This window comes from Diadema setosum, chromosome 1 (genome assembly GCF_964275005.1).
Source record: "Diadema setosum chromosome 1, eeDiaSeto1, whole genome shotgun sequence".
In the NCBI taxonomy this organism is placed as follows: domain Eukaryota; kingdom Metazoa; phylum Echinodermata; class Echinoidea; order Diadematoida; family Diadematidae; genus Diadema; species Diadema setosum.
In genome coordinates this window covers 12971492-12990790 of record NC_092685.1, presented here as the reverse complement: position 1 = coordinate 12990790, position 19299 = coordinate 12971492, and the positions used below count along the sequence as shown (strand labels likewise).

General features: G+C 38.8%; 1 protein-coding gene across 1 annotated transcript; it reads right to left on the bottom strand.

Moving 5' to 3' along the window:
* Nucleotides 1–1546: 1546 nt before the first annotated feature.
* Nucleotides 1547–16860, bottom strand: LOC140227086 (NADP-dependent oxidoreductase domain-containing protein 1-like). The gene is made up of 5 exons (XM_072307520.1): nt 16658–16860; nt 14471–14670; nt 13492–13857; nt 9960–10146; nt 1547–4998 (listed from the first exon to the last, which is right to left on the bottom strand). The coding sequence occupies exons 1-5, from the start codon at nt 16852–16854 to the stop codon at nt 4818–4820; spliced, it is 1131 nt and encodes a 376-aa protein (XP_072163621.1). The 5' UTR covers nt 16855–16860; the 3' UTR covers nt 1547–4817.
* Between the last annotated feature and the right edge of the window lie 2439 nt (nt 16861–19299).

Genomic DNA, 19299 nt, shown 5'->3' with positions numbered 1-19299 from the left:
ACCTGAAATAGAGATGCAGTTTCATTTTGAGACTTCCTTAAGACTACAATATAGAATGCATCATGAGTCATTAGTCCTCTGCTTTGAAGCACTGCACAGAATGCAAACATTTATTCTACTGAGCGGGTCAAAATCTTCATTGTTCCATTGTTTAGTATCATCAATTGTTTACACGTGTGATGTTCATCCAGTGATAAATATAGGACAATGTTCAGCCCATATGGAAATGCAACAAAATTTCACTATCATAGGATAATGTATCTCCAAATGCTGAGGGGAACTTGACTAATCACCACAATATAAAATGTAGAGTGGAAGAGAGCGAGAAAAAAAAAATCAGTAAGCAGATACTCTGCAGTGATGATGAAGCAGCACACTGATATTCACATTAAAAAATAAATATAATGGTACACACATATACACTATAGATATAAATCCATATACATGTGAATATATCTTTGAACAGTTTAACATCATTACACTCTATCAATACACTAAAATACATGTAATTCAGTTGCCGTCTTCACCCTGCCCCTCCCCACCCAAAAAAAAGAAAGAAAAGAAAAGAGAGATACTTCCTTTTTTTTGCAGAAGATATCCATGTCCAGTTTGCTTGTTTACAGTAGATAATGGTCTAAACCAGTTCATACAACAATGTTTATATTTGAAAGTCTGCACATCACTGGAGAACGACAGACTGTGTTCTCAGCAAGATAGGACACATCATTAAGAAATGAATAAAATCAATGCTGTGACTTGCATGCGGATTTCAACACTTTCTTCACATTTACACTATGTAGAGTAGGTATGCATTTGTGCACAGTATGGTCGATAATCTTTCTTGTTGTTTTGTAACTGTTTACTCACACTGTGTGGAGCATGCAGAATCACAATATAAACTATACAAGCTACGATGGCAGGTTACATTAACCCGTTGAAGAAGAGTCTTGAGAATACTCGGGCAGGTGTCTATGGGAAATGCGTGTTATAGCAAAATCAGCCCGTCCTAAACAGGTTAAAGGACAAGTTCACCTTCATAAACATAAGGATTGAGAGAATGCAGCAATATTAGTAGAACACATTAGTGAAAGTTTGAGGAAAATTGGACAATCGATGCAAAAGTTATGAATTTTTAAAATTTTTGTGTTGGAACCGCTGGATGAGGAGACTACTAAGGCTTGTGATGTCATATGAGTACAACAGTATAAAGAAAATGTAAAGAAAATTCAACATATTTTCACTTTTTTCGCATAATAAAAGAGCACTTGACTTGCCTCTTTCTAAAGGCAATGGGAATAATATTACCCATAACATATGTCAGTAACAAGTCAAGGGAATGTGTACTTCTTTCAAAAGATGAAATTTTGTGAAATTCTCTTTATATTTTCCTTATATTGTTGTACGCATGTGACATCATACACTGCAGTAGTCTTCTCATCCAGCGGTGACTGCACAAAAACTTCAAAAATTTATGACTTTTGAAAGGATTGTCCGATTTTCCTCAAACTTTCAATGATGTGTTCTACAAATATTGCTACATTCTCTCAATCCTTATGTTAATGAAGGTGAACTTGTCCTTTAAGAAGACTGCACACAGGAGGTATTTATAAACTTCCTGCACACAAAAAGGAACTCGTCAAGATAACAGACAGAGAAATATCTATGGGACACTTCCTCGGTGCACTTTAGCCTTTGCTGGGTTAACCCTTCTATTAAACCAGATAACATCCTGAACTCAGCCCGGGATGGCAGGGCCACATGGTACGTACCTGCATCCAAAGTAAACAGACTGGAAATACTGAGGAAGTTGCGCAAAATGGACGACCAAAGGCTTAACAGCAACATGCACATTTCATCATCTGTCAGTTTGCATCCTTTTTAAAACACTCTGCATTTTGTAATGCTAGGAAAGGTGTAATTATGTATCTAGAGAGAGAGCATAATTACATGAAAACTGATTTTTCTTGCTTCCTCTTTCTTTTTTTTTCTTTTTTTTTTACTTAAAGGGACTGTACAGTACTGGTTGAGGTGGGGATTCATGTTTTGAACATTCCTAAGTGAGATAATGAAAAGCCTCTTATGAAATATGAAAGAGCATGTAATTCTAAGAAGGATTCAACGTTTATTTGATGAAAATTGGTTTTCAAATGGCTGAGATATCCAAAAAAGTGATAATAATAAAAGGTGACATGCCACATCTTTATTAGGATCTCTTTGTTTCACCTTGTTTTTGGATATCTCAGCCATTTCAAAACCGATTTTTATCAAATAAACTTTTGATACCCCTTAAAACTGCATGCTCTTTGACATCTCATAGAGTGGTTTCTGAATATCTCGCAAAACGTTAAAAGCTAAATCCTCACCTCAACCAGAACTGTACACACCCTTTAATTCACCCTGTGTGAGCTATGATGTGAGGCCCCATATGTTCAGTTTTCATTTCCTCATTCTACACAGTCACATAGTCATCAATTAATGACAAACAAGCACCAAAGTATTCATGAATTCACTGCCGTTATTACTATCCTATCGTGCAGCTTTGCCAGGTACAAATTATTCATACAACTGGGCACTGTGGGACGTGGTGAGTAAAAACATCTTATCAGAGGATGTAGACGCTTGACGGGATTGGAACCTGGAACCTCAGACTGAAAGCCCAGTGTCCTATCAACTCTGCCACAATGAATTTCTTATGAAGTGTACATAGGACTGTGGTTATCGACTGGATTCACGTGACATCGTTGCGAAAGTTTTGCGGTGCCTTATTTCCACTGGACTATTACTACAAAGTGGCCAAGACATCATTTATATAGCTTACTATAGCCTGTGAACTCTGACCTGATATCCCACAGTCCTTTGCATCACTTCCTGTTGCTGATATTTTCATGGGTCATTTGGATTTGTATTCACTTTGGAGGTTTACAGCAGGCTGCTGACAGAATAGGTCTACATCTATGTGAGATAGAACACTGCTGTACGCGTACGTATAGGCCTACTTTACTGTAATCCCATCCATAGCGTCTATGAGTTTATAGACCAGACTAGTCCGTAAAGCACAGATCTTTGAGTTATTATTCAACATTTCTTCATATTTGTAAGCATTATACCCTATGAGTTATATACCATCGGAAAGCTTACATTATGAAGATTTCAAAACTGATAGTTGTTTTTCTGTATAAAGGCTAGGAATATTTTTCATTAGTGGTTTCTTTTGAAGAAGCGATGTGATTATTCACAAATATGTAAATCATACAAAAATACTAAAATCATTCTGACGTCACATAATTCATGACATGATGCTGATTTGCATTTAATATGAAAGGCCATTACTTTCTCTTACAATTGATATATAGTTTTTCACAGTTTTCTTTTCATAAGTGTCAGTGACATCACCTTGAATTTGAAACGGCACAGTTTAGTGAACGTTAAGTGAAAAAAAATTTAGTGTAATAGCCTCCGGCAGCAAGAGCCTTTAGACTGCATTACGCGACTGGTGGCATTTTGGAGGTGTCATACAATGCTTTTCAAACACCAGATCACATGGTACTTGCTGGACAATAAAGTGACAAGAAGTCCCTCAAACCCTGCATCTCACACGTGGCTACTAAATGCAGAAAGTCTTTTTTCAGGTAGTTGCCCGTGCGCACAATGTGTTGCGATTCCCCTGGCTTCACAAACACACTAATACTTCAACACATGTGTTTCCAGTACACTTAAGTTTGTGGAAAAAGGTAACATGCAATGTATTTTAACTGTATTTTGAAGGGTAAGCTGCCTACCCTCAAAACCAACGTTGGTTTTTTCCCTATACACCATTGAGACAATGGTGATATAGACATTACACATTCTGTACATGTCTACTTGGAAACTAGGTTTACGAGACAGTGTTTATGTGTACAAGGCCTGACTCATCTTAACTTCAAGTCTTTTTTTTTTTTTTTTTTTTTTTTTTTTTTACTTAACTTTCTGTTTAGAAATGTATGGACAGCTGCATCATTTCAGTAGACACTGACTTCCTGTGTTGACTTAACAGTCTGTAGTTCACCTCAGATTGACCAAAGCCATTCTCTGGATTCACTCATCTGGTTTTGAATGAGGCAAGATTACTCATGAAAGGCACTTCATGGTCTGAGTGTGTCTGTGAATATGTTTCAGATTGGCATATCCAATCTGAAGATTGGTTCACGCCGAGTGAATTTTGGTCTCATGACTCATGTAAACCTACTTCTTTGCAGTGCCCTGCAACAATACTACTGGCATCAACAAAGCTATTTTGGCCATGTGATATGGTTTAAAATCTAAGAAGACAATTACCTACATCTCTTGATCTACAGATGGTTGAGTGATTTGTCTTCATCACAACTTTTAATTAAGCTCCAATTTGTCTTTCATTTTGAGGATATTTGTCTCAGAAGCATGAGGCATGTACAGCACAATTTCGAACTAGTCTAACAGGATAAACCTGAGGTAAAGTGTTGGTTGTTCATATATCATGTCAGGCATTTTAATTTGATTTCCTTGTTTGGGATGGTAAAGTCATGTGTTCTGTGCAATACTTTCAAATACCAATACTCCTACATGACTGTGGCAGTCACTGACACAGAGTATGGCAGTCATTCCATAGTAACATGGATGCCATGTAACATGTTGATGATGGCGTACAGTGAACTAGTGCTCGGTTTGCGGCTCTCTTCATCTTGAACTCTGCAAGCTGGAAGTGGATGCCAGGATGCCAGCAGCCAAACTCCACATCACGCATTGCTTCACAAGCTTCCTGCTGACCTGACGTTGAGGTGGCATCATCGTCAATGAGACAGTCATGTCTCTTCCTGCGTCTTTGGCTTCACTTGCTTGATGCCCTTCCAGTAGTAGAACTTGTCAAAGATGCTCTTGTACTTTTTCACGAACAGCGCCCTCAGTTCCTGATTCTCCAGCACCGTTTGTGTCAGCGGTGTCTGGTTGGCTGCCACGGCTGCCATGTCAAAGACAGGGAACAAACTGCATTGGAAGAAAGGAATAAAGCAATTCTTACATCCATCATTTTTTTTTTCTTTTTACTTACAGATATCACAGAACAGGTATACATAGTTCCTCCAAAATCAGTGGCACAAAGGGGGCAGCACTCCATGCAATGGACTAAGTCAAACAACTGTCCAAATTGTTCGAATTTACACATGATATGTATTCACATTATACTTATGAACACAAGTGTCAAGGGGAAGAACAGGCCTTGGACACATTTCTACAAACATTCAACAAAGTTGTAGATCAAGGTATTGATATTCCTAGAATTGCATGTTGTTTAATAGAATAATAAGTAATTATAGCTCTTTCTATTGGCGTTTGCTGTACCCCAGGTGCTCTAAAGCTTGTTTCCCCTTTATGTGTTACTTTCCAATTATGTGCACTTTGCCACACGGAAAAGTCATCAAAGTTACCAAATTTAGATACTGGTTTATGCAAGGGTTTTTTTTTTTTTTTCTTCTTCTTCTCATTGTTGCCACAGAAATTCACATCTAGGTCCATTTCCCGACATGGTGTCAAATTATCTATATCCCATATGGTTAAGTATCCTTGCATATGTAATACGACAAAACACGAAGGACAATGAGTGCATACCCACACACACACACACACACACACACACATCTCTTTATCTCTATCATGCTCTCTCCCTCCCCCCCCCCCCCCCTCTCTCTCCCTCTTTCCTTGCAGGCAATCATGCACTGTTTGGAAGTTTTGCAATCCTACAGCTCTTTTTCTGTTTTTGTTAAACACTTCATATCTTACCCTTGAAGGACCAACGGCCTATCAGCAATATAGTGACTGCCACCATGATGCAGAGGCCACTGAAACTAAATTCCCTGTGGTGGAAACTGGAAATTTCTAGCAACCAAAGCAGGGACCCAGCAAAAAGACTTATGAAGATGGGGCTGTGGACCTGCCACTCCCACTGACACATTTGTTATGAGAAAATTTACCCGAAAAATAAATGTGCAGATTTGGTGAATGAAAAAAAAAAAAACAATTAGTAAATTACATCTGTGAAGTTGGAAAAGGATTATTGGACAACCCGTTCCAAAGTTAGGAATGTTTACAGTTTTAGAAAAGTCCATGTGCTGTCATTGATGGACAAGAAAGCTACAAAAGTTTGTGATGTCACAGAAGTGGCACGACATCTGAAAGAATTATCAAGAGAATTCCACATAATTTTTCTAGCAATATGAAAGAGCATCTGACTAACCTCTTTTACAAGGTAGGAGGAATGATGATACCTAAAACATATGTTATTAAAGGCAACTAAAACCCAGAGAAAAATGTGGATTGAGTGACAGCAGCAATATTAGTATCAACACATCAGTCAAAGTTTGAGGAAAATCGGACAATCGATGCAATAGTTATGAATTTTTAAGTTTTGGTATTGGAACCGCTGGATGAGGAGACTACTACAGGTTATGGGGGGTAAGCACTATTTGGGCACCCGTCCCGCTTTATCATGAATATGCATCAGGCAGTAAGATAATGTACTAGTAAATGGCGTAACGCTGGATATGTGCCATAGAATGTAAAAACGTATCGCCGGGAAATATAAAAATCTCAAAAAATTGCATCAACGGGGAATGTTAAAATGTCTCGCCGGGAGATAGAAAAATGTTCAGTTTTGCCGGGAAAAGTAAAAACGCTGCAGGGAAATGTAAAAATCATGTATTTCCACGATATTATGGATACATGTAGATGATGAATATTCATGATGAAGCCGGACGGGTGCCCAAGTACTGTAAAAGTGGTTTCTTTCGCGGTGGTTTTATTTTCGCGCTTTTCGCGTTTTGAGGTTGAACCGCGAATTTAACATCACGCGAAAAGGTTTTGAAAATTCGCGCGAAATTAACCACACGAGGAAATGTTTTGAACTCGCCGCTTGTTACAACGCTGTTGCGCACACATGAAAATTCTGCGCATTGCAGGTATTGATGGTAATGATGGTCAACACACACATAGATTTTGCTGACCGCGAATTCAAACACACGGGAAAAAGTCGGCACCAATGGAAACCGTGTAAGTATCTGTACGCGAAAGAAACCACTTTTACAGTAGTGCTTACCGTTATGGGGCCATGTGTGGACAACAATATAAAGAAAATATAATGGGAATTCCACAAAAATCCACTTTTCTAGCATAATGAAGGAGCACTTGAATAACCGCTTTCAGAAAGCAGGGGGAATAATTACTACCCTTAACAAATGTATCAAGTTGATGGAATGTGTAATTTTCATGAAAAATTATTTTTTGTGGAATTCCCTTTATATTTCTTTATATTGTTGTCCACACATGATGTAATAACCCCTAGTAGTCTCCTCATCCTGCAATTCCAACACCAAAACTTTAAAAAATCCATAACTTTTGCATCGATTGTCCGATTTTCCTCAAACTTTGTGGTCTACTAATGTAGCTGCTTTCACTCAATCCACATTTCTCTTTGGGTTTTGGTTTCCTTTACTACATCAAGGGAATGTGTGCTTTCCAAATAAGTGAAATTTACTGTGGTACTGGAATTCTTGCCACAGTTTAACTGAAATTCAGCATGTGGGTGTCAAGGTGAGTGGGTGCCTGCCACCATGATGTTGTTCTGTGGCTGCCAGATTTGAGTCACATGATACAGTGTACTCATGTGTGCGTACATGTGTGTGTTTGTGCATGTGTCTGTATGTTCCCACTGTCTAGCTTGATTCCATTAAAACCTAAGAGTCAGAAAAAGGGGCAAAAATGCTAAAAAAGGATGGTACAGTTTTGGTTTTGATGGGGCTGCAGGTTTCCAACTTTTGTGTGTGTGCGTGTGTGTGTGTTTGTGAGATAATGAGAAACCTCTTATATAAATAAAGAACATGTAATTCTTTGAGGAATTCCCCGTTTATTTGACAAAATTGGTCTTGAAATGGCTGAGATATCAACAACAAAAATCCTAGTAAAATGTGACCGGCCACGACTTTTACTAGGATCTCTTTGTTTTACGTTGTTTTTGGATATATCTCATTCATTTCAAAACCAATTTTCATCACATGAACTTTCATTTACCCTTAGAATTGAATGCTCTTTAACATTTCATAGAGTGGTTTCTAAATATCTCAGATAAAGTTAAAAGCTGAATCCTCACCTCAACCAATACTACACCATCCCTTTAATGCAGTGCTTTGTGACAAACTGTTGTTGTTGCTGATCCCCAACACTGATGGCCTTCTTGTCTCTCTGATCACACCAAACCACTGCTAGTATTGTAATCATTGCACCACTGTAGCCATTTATTAGTAAAGGCGGATTTGATCACAAACTTCACAGCATCCCTTAGGGTTTGGTTTATTTCACAACACATCCTTCCACGGGTGACATGCGCCCTGCGACTATGAGACTTTATCACAATTCAAAATCACGCTTGAAACATCACGATTTTCAACATTCAAGTTAATGGGTTCAATAGGACAAAGGTGGCCTAAACCCCGCCGGACACATAGGAAAGTGGGACAAGGATGGACTAATGGCTGATTTAATAGTATGGTCAGTTACTCTCAAGGGTAAGGGCACATGTAAAGTCAATTTGGGGAGGGGGGTACCACAGACACATTCTCCTTTATACTGGTACTTTACTATAGTTGGGTTAGCTAAGCTTACATGTAGCTTAGCTTAGCTTAACCCGTTGAGGATGGTTTGATTTTGCTACAACACACAGTTCCCATAGACGCTTGCCCGAGTATGCTCGGGAATCGTCCTCGATGGGTTAACTTGGTTAACAGACATGTAGGATAAAGTCTACCATGCAAAAAAAAGAAAAAAAAAAAGAAAGAAAAGGAGACCGATAGCCGGAAACAGGACATGCCAGATTGCTTTCCCTGCTTCCTGACTGCAATGTTCACTTGATTGGTCACATGACACAGCCTGGCTAAACAGTATGGCAGGCATGGATTAGGTTCGGGTTCGGGTTGTTGGCATCACTCCAGCAGCCATAGAGGGCACTATGCTTGCCGCAATGATACCCGAGGAGTATGGTGCAATAGCAGTTTGCCAGACATGACATCATTCTCTTCTGGCAAAACGGCGCACTGTGATTGGCCAAAATTTCTTCAAAGCCATTACCTCATGCCCTTCTTTTGACAGCGGTCGTGTGGCTGACATGTGGGTGGCTGACTATGTTCACATGGAGGAATGTGAGCTCACGCATAGTTTTCTCACCTCAGAGATTTGTCACACAGAATGAATTGAGCATTACTTCAAGAAATTACTGAGACACTGATCAGTTTAACATGTGAGAAAATGTGTTGATTTGTATCTTAATGATTGATATTTCATTAGGCAAGTCATTTCTATTTTGCCTTCAGAATGTCATTGATGGATGGCGAAACACTGCTGATCAATCAACAAGTACATAAATCAATGCTACTGATGGCAACCGTGGGGAGAGTGTAGCCCAAGATTTAGAGATCCCTAGGAAAGCTGCATACAGGTCAGAGGAAATACAGTACCCTGATGGCAGACTTGGCCTTAAGTTATGAGTGTGGCTGAGAGTGTCATGGTCTATAGGCAATGTAGGTATTTCATGCAGCATAAAACTGAATTCACTTTGTCTTTGTGTATATTCCATAGAGAATGACAAACCATGAGGCTTTTTTCAAGCGTGTACAAACACCTGACATATTATTGCTGCATGTTATGAATGTACTGTAGATGTTCTGAACAGTATGCATGAATACTTCAGAACAATCTGAATCTTTGAGGAAAGTGGCATAAAACATGACTTTTCTACTACTGTCTCAAATACTGGAAGTGGTGTATGGCTAGAATGAAGACTAAACTAATAGATAACAATGACTAAAGTGTGCCTTAAAGAGAATCTTTGAAATTTTTGGAGAATGACAATTCCGTCAACTTGCACAGAGTACCCTCAATCACATGATAAACATATCACTCACTTTGGTCTCCTTGTGAAGTCATAGACGCGGAATTCCGTTTGGTGCTCCTTGTTCGGATGCTGTCCTAGGACGATACGATTAGTCACTGCTATTGTCTGCTCTTTCGCCAGCCCTTCTTGTGTGCACATGTTGACAAAGGAGTACAAAACCAGCTCTACCCATTTCTCCTTGGTTTGTACAATAGGGTCTGAAAAAATACAAAAGAAATGTACATAATATATCTCTAATATACACAAAACGAGAAACCTAATCTAATGAAATCATTCCTCATATCATTCACATGGAAAAACAATTTACTGTCTCAATTTCAATGTGAGAGGCAAAATGTGAGCATACTGTAGTGTGAACAGTAAGACAAACTTGCAACATGAGGCTGAATCATATTCCAGATATTGTCTCTTTTCTCTCCTCCTGCACTTTAAATAGTAAAATATCAAGCACACCATCACTATTATCCTTCAACTTATATATTTCTCTTTCTCACATTGTCATAATTTTGTTGGTACATGTGTATACGGAGGATACTGCATAACGCACCCTCTCTCTCTCTAAAGGAACAAGGCAAGTGCCATAATGTGTCTCGCCCATTCGCATACAAGAAATTGTACGCGAATGGGATCCCTTAGTCTCCCCGCACCTCCGGTGGGCTCGACAAAATATCAAGGAACACCCTTTGAGAAAGTAGCACAAAAACAATTTGCTATATTGACAGTCAGAAATTGAGATTTGGGGTCATGGTGTAGAGAGCCAGTTCCAAAACATGAAAGTTTTAGCTCAGACCAAACACTGTTCATCTGATCTACAGCATGGTCTATGGCATTTTGTGGAAGGACCTGCATTACTGTATTCACTTTCATTCTCTCTGGAGCATGCGAACTTTGCAAACTTTGATACAAATATGAACACAAGTTTTACAATAGTCCCATCCCCACGCCCCCCCTCCTCCCCCCCCCCCTAAAAAAAAAAAAAAAAAAATGAGAGGAAAGCATCAGGTTAATGCCCATTGTCTGTCTGAATAGCTGTGGAGTTTCCATTATGGTGCTTTGTCCCTGTGTGTGTTTTAATTTTATCATTCATTCCAGGTATTTCCCAAAATCCTCCATAAGTATCTGGAAACCACATTAACTAAACAATCCTTTGACAACAGAGATGCCATGAAGTAAAATCACCCTCGCTTCTCACTACATTGATGGTTCTGTAACCTTGGCATTCCAAGTAATCAAACCAACTGTTGTTCATACAAAACAAAACAAAATAAAAAAAAATAAAAAATCTTCACTGGGTCTGAATGTAATTTCATTTGATCCTACTGGGTAATAAAAAGTACATGAATAAACATTGAGTTCATATGCAATTTGAAAGCTGAGATAGACGAAAAGTTGCCACATAAAATGTCACACCCAGGACAGTAAATCATCAAGAGAATTTGATATCTTAAGTTCTGACATCTTCTTGTAATTAAGATTGGCATAGTAAAGTAAGCTGCCAATTTTCAAACAGTTGTAAATAATTGTAACTTTGGTGATCATTGAGTCATAAATGTCTGATTATGTTCTGGATGTAAAATATAATGTTTAAAGGCACATGGTCCCGGTGGTTTAGTTGAATGCGTACGCGGGCGCACGGCACAAATTTCCTACAGAGACCTACACTATCGACTCCTCTTTAGCGCTTACGTTTTGACCCATTTCCCCAAGTCCGAAGAAGTCCGATCCACTGTAGTCAGTGGTCCGATCACAGTTCGGCTCATGATTCGGCTGAGGGGAATGACAGCTTTGGCATTGGCAAACTTCTTTTGTGATGTCACACTAAGAAGCACATATGCACGCACCCTGGCATTACTGCAGACTGCGTGATGCGCAGAGAAGACAACGAAGGCAACGTTACCTAGCAACACCTACGCACTTTACTCTTGATGACAGCTCAACTTCGGCAATCTTCGTATCAAAGCTATCGCTGATCGGCAGTATCATCAACAGCGCCTCCGCACCCAACGGAACTATGCGCCTTTAAATCAAAGATATCCATCCTGCTAATAAAACTCCTTTTTTTTTCCTTTACAAAATAATAGTTGAGATATCTGGCAGCAAGGAAGGGAACCAAAAGGAAGCATTTGAGAGAAGATCATCATAAAACTGATTTTCAGGAAGGGATGTTTACTGTATACGCTATATATTTCGCATGGGTTTTATTTTCGCGAATTTCGCGAGTCGGGAGCTATTCGCGAAATTAACAACACGCGAAAATATTACCTTCCAAAATGATTTATGAATCCCTTGCCTTGATGATACGAACATTTTAGTACTAGTATACCATGTCACAGCTTACCGAACAGACCATACTGGCTAAGCTTGTTTACATGCATATAGCACGTCCACGTCTAACTACTAGTATACACAGCCCAGTCGCTGTAAGTAGCATTCGCACAGCACAGCGTATTAACAGCGTCTGGGGGTGGTCGGGCTAATCCACGTCTACTTACGAATACTGTAGAGCCAATCCATTATCGCAACCCCTCGTACCACTCGTCAGAAATCTAGCGCGATGGACTTAACAACTTCAAAAATGCTGAATTCTAGTACTAGTTCGCAGAGTTTGGTAAGTTTTTTTTTCATGCAGTGTATAACTAGTATCATTCTTATTTGCTAGTAAGTTGAAAATTCACACTTTCTTTGCCACTTCATATTTTCTCTGGTCCCCAAATCGCGAATTTAACCACTCGCGAAAATGTGACAGCGGCAATTCGCAAAAATTTATGTACGTGAAAATTATACCGTATACAGTATCTTCCATTTCTTTTTCTTTTCCTAAAGACACTTTTCTTTTTTCCTGTAAAGCTTCTAAAAAATTGAGCAGCCATTGACCTTTTCAGTCATAACTACTGGTGATAGAATGATATTTATCAGAATTTAGCATCAAGAAGGGCCATACACTGTAAGTATACAATGTGATCTCATTGTGTGACTCCTCTTTTCAGCTGCCACAGATAAAACAAAAGGTAAAGGGTTTAATATTCATCTACCTAAAAACAACAACAACAACAAAAACCCCAAAAATATCAACTGAGACTACGTACTACATTTAAGCATTACAATGTTAAAAGCTGGGTATGTCAGGATGATGCTGACCTAAGACCTACTACAATGCACAAGCAGAAATTCAGATTTTCAAATAATTTTACGCTTGAAATCCTTAAAAAAAAAAAACATGGCTATGAAGGGATATTACAAAGTCACCAACAATCATTTGCCATCATGTTTGTTTGGTTTTTGTTTTTTTCTATTGCAGCAGATGTAAATTACAGTGCACTCCCATTATGAATTTTTGTTACAACAAGGTATAAATGCAAGTCCCCAAATTATCACTGATATATCCTTCTGTACTTTGTTTGGCTATAACAACATTTCAGTAGAATGAAAGAAAACTGCCGGTCTTGAGGACTTCGTTATAATGAGAGTTGCATGTAGATGATAAGCTGATATTGGAAAGCCAACCAGCTGCTAGCATCATCCAGCTTGGATATCTGACTAACTTTTGGTTTCGGCCAGTGGGCACGTGGCCTCTACATGGTCCTGCCTCTCCAAGGTGGTGCAAACGTCCTGTGTGCAGTCCCACGTCGACATGAGCGTGCCGTCCTCCGCCCCACTCTCTGGCCTGCCGGGGATCCAGATGAAGTCCGGCTTGATGATGCTCTTGCACTCCAGCACGCGCCGGAGCCGCTGGACGGGAACTGAGCTGAGAAACGTGTAGACGGTGCAGTGGGCGGGTATCACGCTGCAGATGTCATCCGCTACCGTCACCAGCTGTGATGGCAGGACGCAAAGGAAGAGGAGGTGGACAGAGGAGGCCACCTTGGCATTGTTGTACATGCACTCCACCCCTTTCTTCTTAAAGTGGGCTAGACAAGTGCAGAGAAAATACAAACAAACCAGAAAGTTGTTCTTGTTGGCATTTTGTTTTCCACTGAACTTTCTTTTCTTTTCTTTTCTTTCTCCTGTTTTCTATAATAGCAAACAGTAAATCAAACACTAAAAAGCAAGAATGTACATTGAACAAGCACATGCTTTACTGAAAATGCAGATGAATTGTAAAGGGAAATGTTTGTTTACATCACTTCCTAGTCTTGAACAGCAGGCTGGGTTCCCAATTTGTTTTTCATGTACATGCAAGCTGACTTTACCATTTTAATTCTTACCAAAGAGTACCTTGTATTTTTCCCTTTGTAAATAATCTTGCAAATGAGGAAAGCCTACCTTTGTTTCAAGACCCAAGTCATACTCTCGGGACCAATCCTTATTTTCAAGACATCCCTTCTATCATGGCACATTGAAAGATTGATTAGTCAATTAGAAAGTCTTCAAAGTTGCAAGACATGCAATCTTTTTCAAATGTACAGTGTACAAGGTGTGCAATGCCCCAATAGCAATGCTAATTGAAATTGATGATTGCTTTGTCACTGTTTTTGAAAGTTTGACATAGTTTTTTACTCCAGTGATATGATAGAAACTTACCCAATGTTTCAGGCCTTCTGGTTGATATTTGTATCTCATGGGGAAGCACATCTGAATATGTGATGAGAGTATTCACCAGATGGCTGCCCATCCGACCACAGCCAATGATGCCGATCCTCACTGGGTCCCGCGGAGGAGCTTTCTGGAGGAATTTTGAGGTTTTTGATTGCTGGGGGCTCTTCAATTCAAGAATTGTTTGCCTGGAAAGAGAGATTAAAAAAATATTACAAATCAAAGTTTCTTCTTCAACAACAACAACAACAACAACAACAAAAGTTACAGTGTACATCCTTGTCAATAGGAGACTATCATCATGACCTGAACTCAAACACCCACAGTTGATTTACACTTACTCTTAAAAAAAATGGAGTCTAAATACAGAAAATAGTCAAAGTCAAAGACAGAATAGTAGGACATTAAGGAATTTCACATCTTACGTTTATGATTATGAATTACTGTAAAACACGCTATGTACATTGTATTCGTGGCATGAAAATTTCGCGAATTGGAGCTGACAGCCTTTCTCGCAGCATGAAATTTTCGTGAATTGCCACTAGCATCCAATGCATCTGTGGGCAAGAACTTTTGCGCGCATTTTAATTTTGCAAAATTAAAATGCATGCGAACATTCCTTGTTTTACAGTGCTGTTTAATATGATTACGTCTATGATAACAAATTCATTTTGTTAATAGATCCACATGCTTTGCAAGTGAGATTAAAGCCCCTAAAGACAAATTGAGTAAAGACATAATCAGTTGCCATTTGATTTTATAGATCTATTTACAGTTAAGAGGGTCTATTAGTATTTATACACAGATAGGGTACCCCCTACAGTATATTTTCACACGTCATTGCATAATTATACATGTCCAGTCACATATCTACAATGTTTTGATCTAAATAGCATTTTCGTATGGGAGAACACACTAGAACCCTCTACCGGTACCAACAATAGGACTGACCACACTCTGACTACTAACCCAAACAAGTGGTCTGTTTCCCTGACTAAACAAATGGAGATTTATAGGACTTCCTAGCCCTGCTTAAATGTTTGCGACATGTGACTAGATCTAGGCCCTAAAAACTGTCAGCTAGCGCCAGCCGTGTTGCCATCTGTTCATTGGTCCGTTAAGGAGGTGCGCAGCACGTGTGCGCGGTAGATTGAACAGTGATTGTAGCAATCAATCGTCTAACGTAACGTCATTGGGGTCGAATTGTTATGAAAACGATTACAAAATTCCAAATATCATTGTATCATTCCCAAGGAATTGATTTCATCAATCTCTTCTTTCTAAACGTGTAGAGTAATAAGTACGAGTGCGAGTGTGATCGATATAGTGGCTAGATCTAGATCTAGGGATCTAAAGGCGTAAAGCCAGCCATAGCCATAAATTTGTGCCAATCGCCGAACAAAGCATAATAAAACTTTTAGAATAAAAAAAAGAAAGAAGATAAAACTGGTTAACTGAGACCCGAGTCTCTGAGATTCCACTCATCTCTATGTTAGTCAGTAGATACATGTAATTTAGGGCTATATAGGGCGGTCGGTCTACCAGTATGGTTGGGGCACCACCTATCAAGCCTATCGGCAGGGCACCTTCCCATCGCCTCGGCACCCTGCGTATCATGGCTGTTTGCGTATAGAACGAAAAAGTACGCGCGGGATTAAGTGTCATTAGCTATAAAAACAATAAAAACGAAGAAACGAAAATCAAACTCAAACCCCAAACAAACCAAGCTAAAAATTACACATCCGCTCAGTAACGACGCATGGCTGTGAAATTCACGTGTATTACCTATGGCCTGTGAAATTCACGTGTATTACCTATGCTGTGAAATTCACGTGTATACCTATGGAGGGGAGGGGGTGCCGATCGCAAGGTTCCCTCTTTCGCTGCGCGAAGAAAACGGAACGCACGCACTAAAATTGCGCTATTTTAAAACGGAGATTCATAATCAACGAGACGGTCACGACATTCAAAACTGCAGTATTTATGTCATATTTGAGGTAAGAATTAGGCGGATTTGTATTATATTTTTAGAATAAACAAGCTACAGATCCTTAGGGTGACGATACGTGGTACCCCCAACCCTACCACGTTAGGCGCCTACACTTGATATTATTAACTAACACTAACGTATACACACGGGACTAGGAATACGATACATCTGCTCAACCCACTCACCTCGCTTCATTCAAAACTGCGACAAAATATGCCGCTTGGGCGCATGCTGTCACAGTTACTGCATGCGATCTTTTACGAAGCAGTAAATAAGGGCCTTGCTCATCTTTTGGGATAGCAGTTTCAAATTGTAAAGATGGTAAATCTTTTGTAATATCATTCAGCTTCCCCACAGAGCCAACATCCAAAACAGACGCCATTTCGGTTTCCAAGCAATAAACGGTGCGCGCGCCGTCAGAGCCCTTCATTCATTGCATGCTGAATGGAAAGGCTATGACTTGACTGTGGTGAGTGCGCGTACGGGTGCGTCTGTTGCTGTTGCTGTGATAATGGGGATCTTCAATCGCATCAATCGCATTTCATTCCTTTTTTGTTTGTTATAGTTGTTTTGTACACTTTTCAGAGTTATTTGCAATTATTATTTATTGATATTATAATGTGCTATGTGTTTTTTATTGGACTCCGATACCCAGAGTTTGGGTTGTGAGTAAATAAACTTTCAAACTTTCAAACTTTCAAACTTTCAAACTTTCAAACTTTCATGTGAGCTCCTTGATAACACTGAATAACGAAGACTGAAAACAAATACAAGAAAAAGCTGTCTAAAAACAACAGTCGTAATCCTCAATCTTTGATTTTTTTTAAGGCCTGTTTCACATATTTATATATAACATTGATGCTAGCAGTCTACAAAGGTCAGGTTAACATGAAACAACATTAATTTGAAAAAAAAAAATGTGGAGTAGGTACTAGATTAGTTCTTCTCATTTTTTTTTCTTCCAAGCTGAGGCCCAGTTTGGCTCCCGCAATACTTTTCGAGGCCCAGTTAGATCAAATATGAACTTTTGAATTCATTTTTGGCCGACATCGCCGCGGCGCTCCGAGAGAGAGACAGCTTCTCGGCCCACCGGTTGCTCTATTTACTTCCCACCTCCCTGATACTAGCAGGGAGATGGCACGAGATGATAATATAAACCACAGATGAACAGAAGTGTGGAATATATAGGCCTATCAACATCAGCTTTATAGCTTCGGTTGTCCTATCAAGACCTACAACTGTATCATCTTCGAAGGTGGTTGATGGGAAATGGTATACGCAAATGTAAGTCCTACATGTGGATTGAGTGAATGCAACACTATCAAGAAATCAGTGAAGTTTGAGGAAAACTGTATGGACGATCCGTTCAAACGTTTTTCGGTGCAGTCATCGCTGGATGAAAAGACAGGGCTTACTCTAATTCTCGCTGTCACGTATTAACAACAACATAAAGGATATAAAGCGAATTCACAAAATTCATTTTTAAAAAATGAAATGTACACATTCCCAAGACTTGTTAATAACTGACCTATGTTAAGTTATTACCCCCCTGCTTTCTGAAAGAGAAAAGGCAAGTGCTCTTTCATTTTGCTACAAAAGTGAAAATATGTTTAAGTATCTTTTTATTTTCTTTATAATTGTGTTGTTATCCATATACATGACGTCACAAAGTGTTGTGGTCTTCTCATCATCTTTTCATCAATCAATCATCAATCTTTTTCAGGATTAGGGGATGACAAGCAAAAAGAAAAAAGAAAAAGAAAAAGAAGAAGAAATCTTAGCAAACATCGAGGTTGAGAAGCAGCACAAAAAAAGTCAGACCCTATATTTTCTGAAAAAAAAAGTGGGAAGGGGGCAAAAATTCTGACCCTATATATGTTCTGCTAAAAAAAGGCCCCCCCCCCATTGATTCCTCCAATAGTTTTGAGTTTCATTTTCCATTAAGGAGACATTCATTTAGTATTGCTTCTGACTTTTCCTTGCTCTTACTCTTTTTTAGAGCACATAATAATCACTATTGTTACTGCTGTTATCAATAATTATTCAATCATAGGAATGTTCTTTGAATGATTACAATTTTAGCATCTATAGAGATATTATTCACATTCAAATTCAAATTGTCATTAAGTCTCTGTATAATTTGCTGAGAATTTCCTATCCTACAAACCACTACTAATTGAACAACTTATTTGATGAACAATGCGGAAAGACAATTATGAATAATCTGTAATGGGTGCTCTCTCCCATATTGTGCACTCAATCATCAGTTTCATTTCCAATCTTATGGGATGCATACTTGGGCATACTGTTTAACCAAGGTATGTCAATAATTAAAGGGGAAATCCAGTCTAAATATAAGTTAGTCTAATTAAAAAAAAAATCTTACAAGTTCAACAGTAAAAAAATTGACTGAAATCGGACGAAAAATAAGGTAGTTATGACATTTCTAAGTTTTGCTAATTTCTGCAAAACAGTTCTTGTACAGTGGATATGAATATGCAAATGAGTGAGCTAATATGTCATAACGTCACAATTTTTCATTGTTCCTATACAAACAAACAAAAAATGACGAAAATTCAATGTTTTTGTCATTGAAGTTTGAAAGATGATGTTATTCCTGATTGAATAACTTCAGAATAGTGATTAGTTGGATATACCAGGATTTGATCCTGGGACATAATTGCATTTGAATGAAAAACTGGAAATTTCAAAATATTATGTACAAACTACATGGCAAGTTGTGAGGATATAATGACATGATCATTTTTCCCACTTGCATATTCATATCGACCTTTCAAGAACTGTTTCCTGAAAAATTAGCGAATCT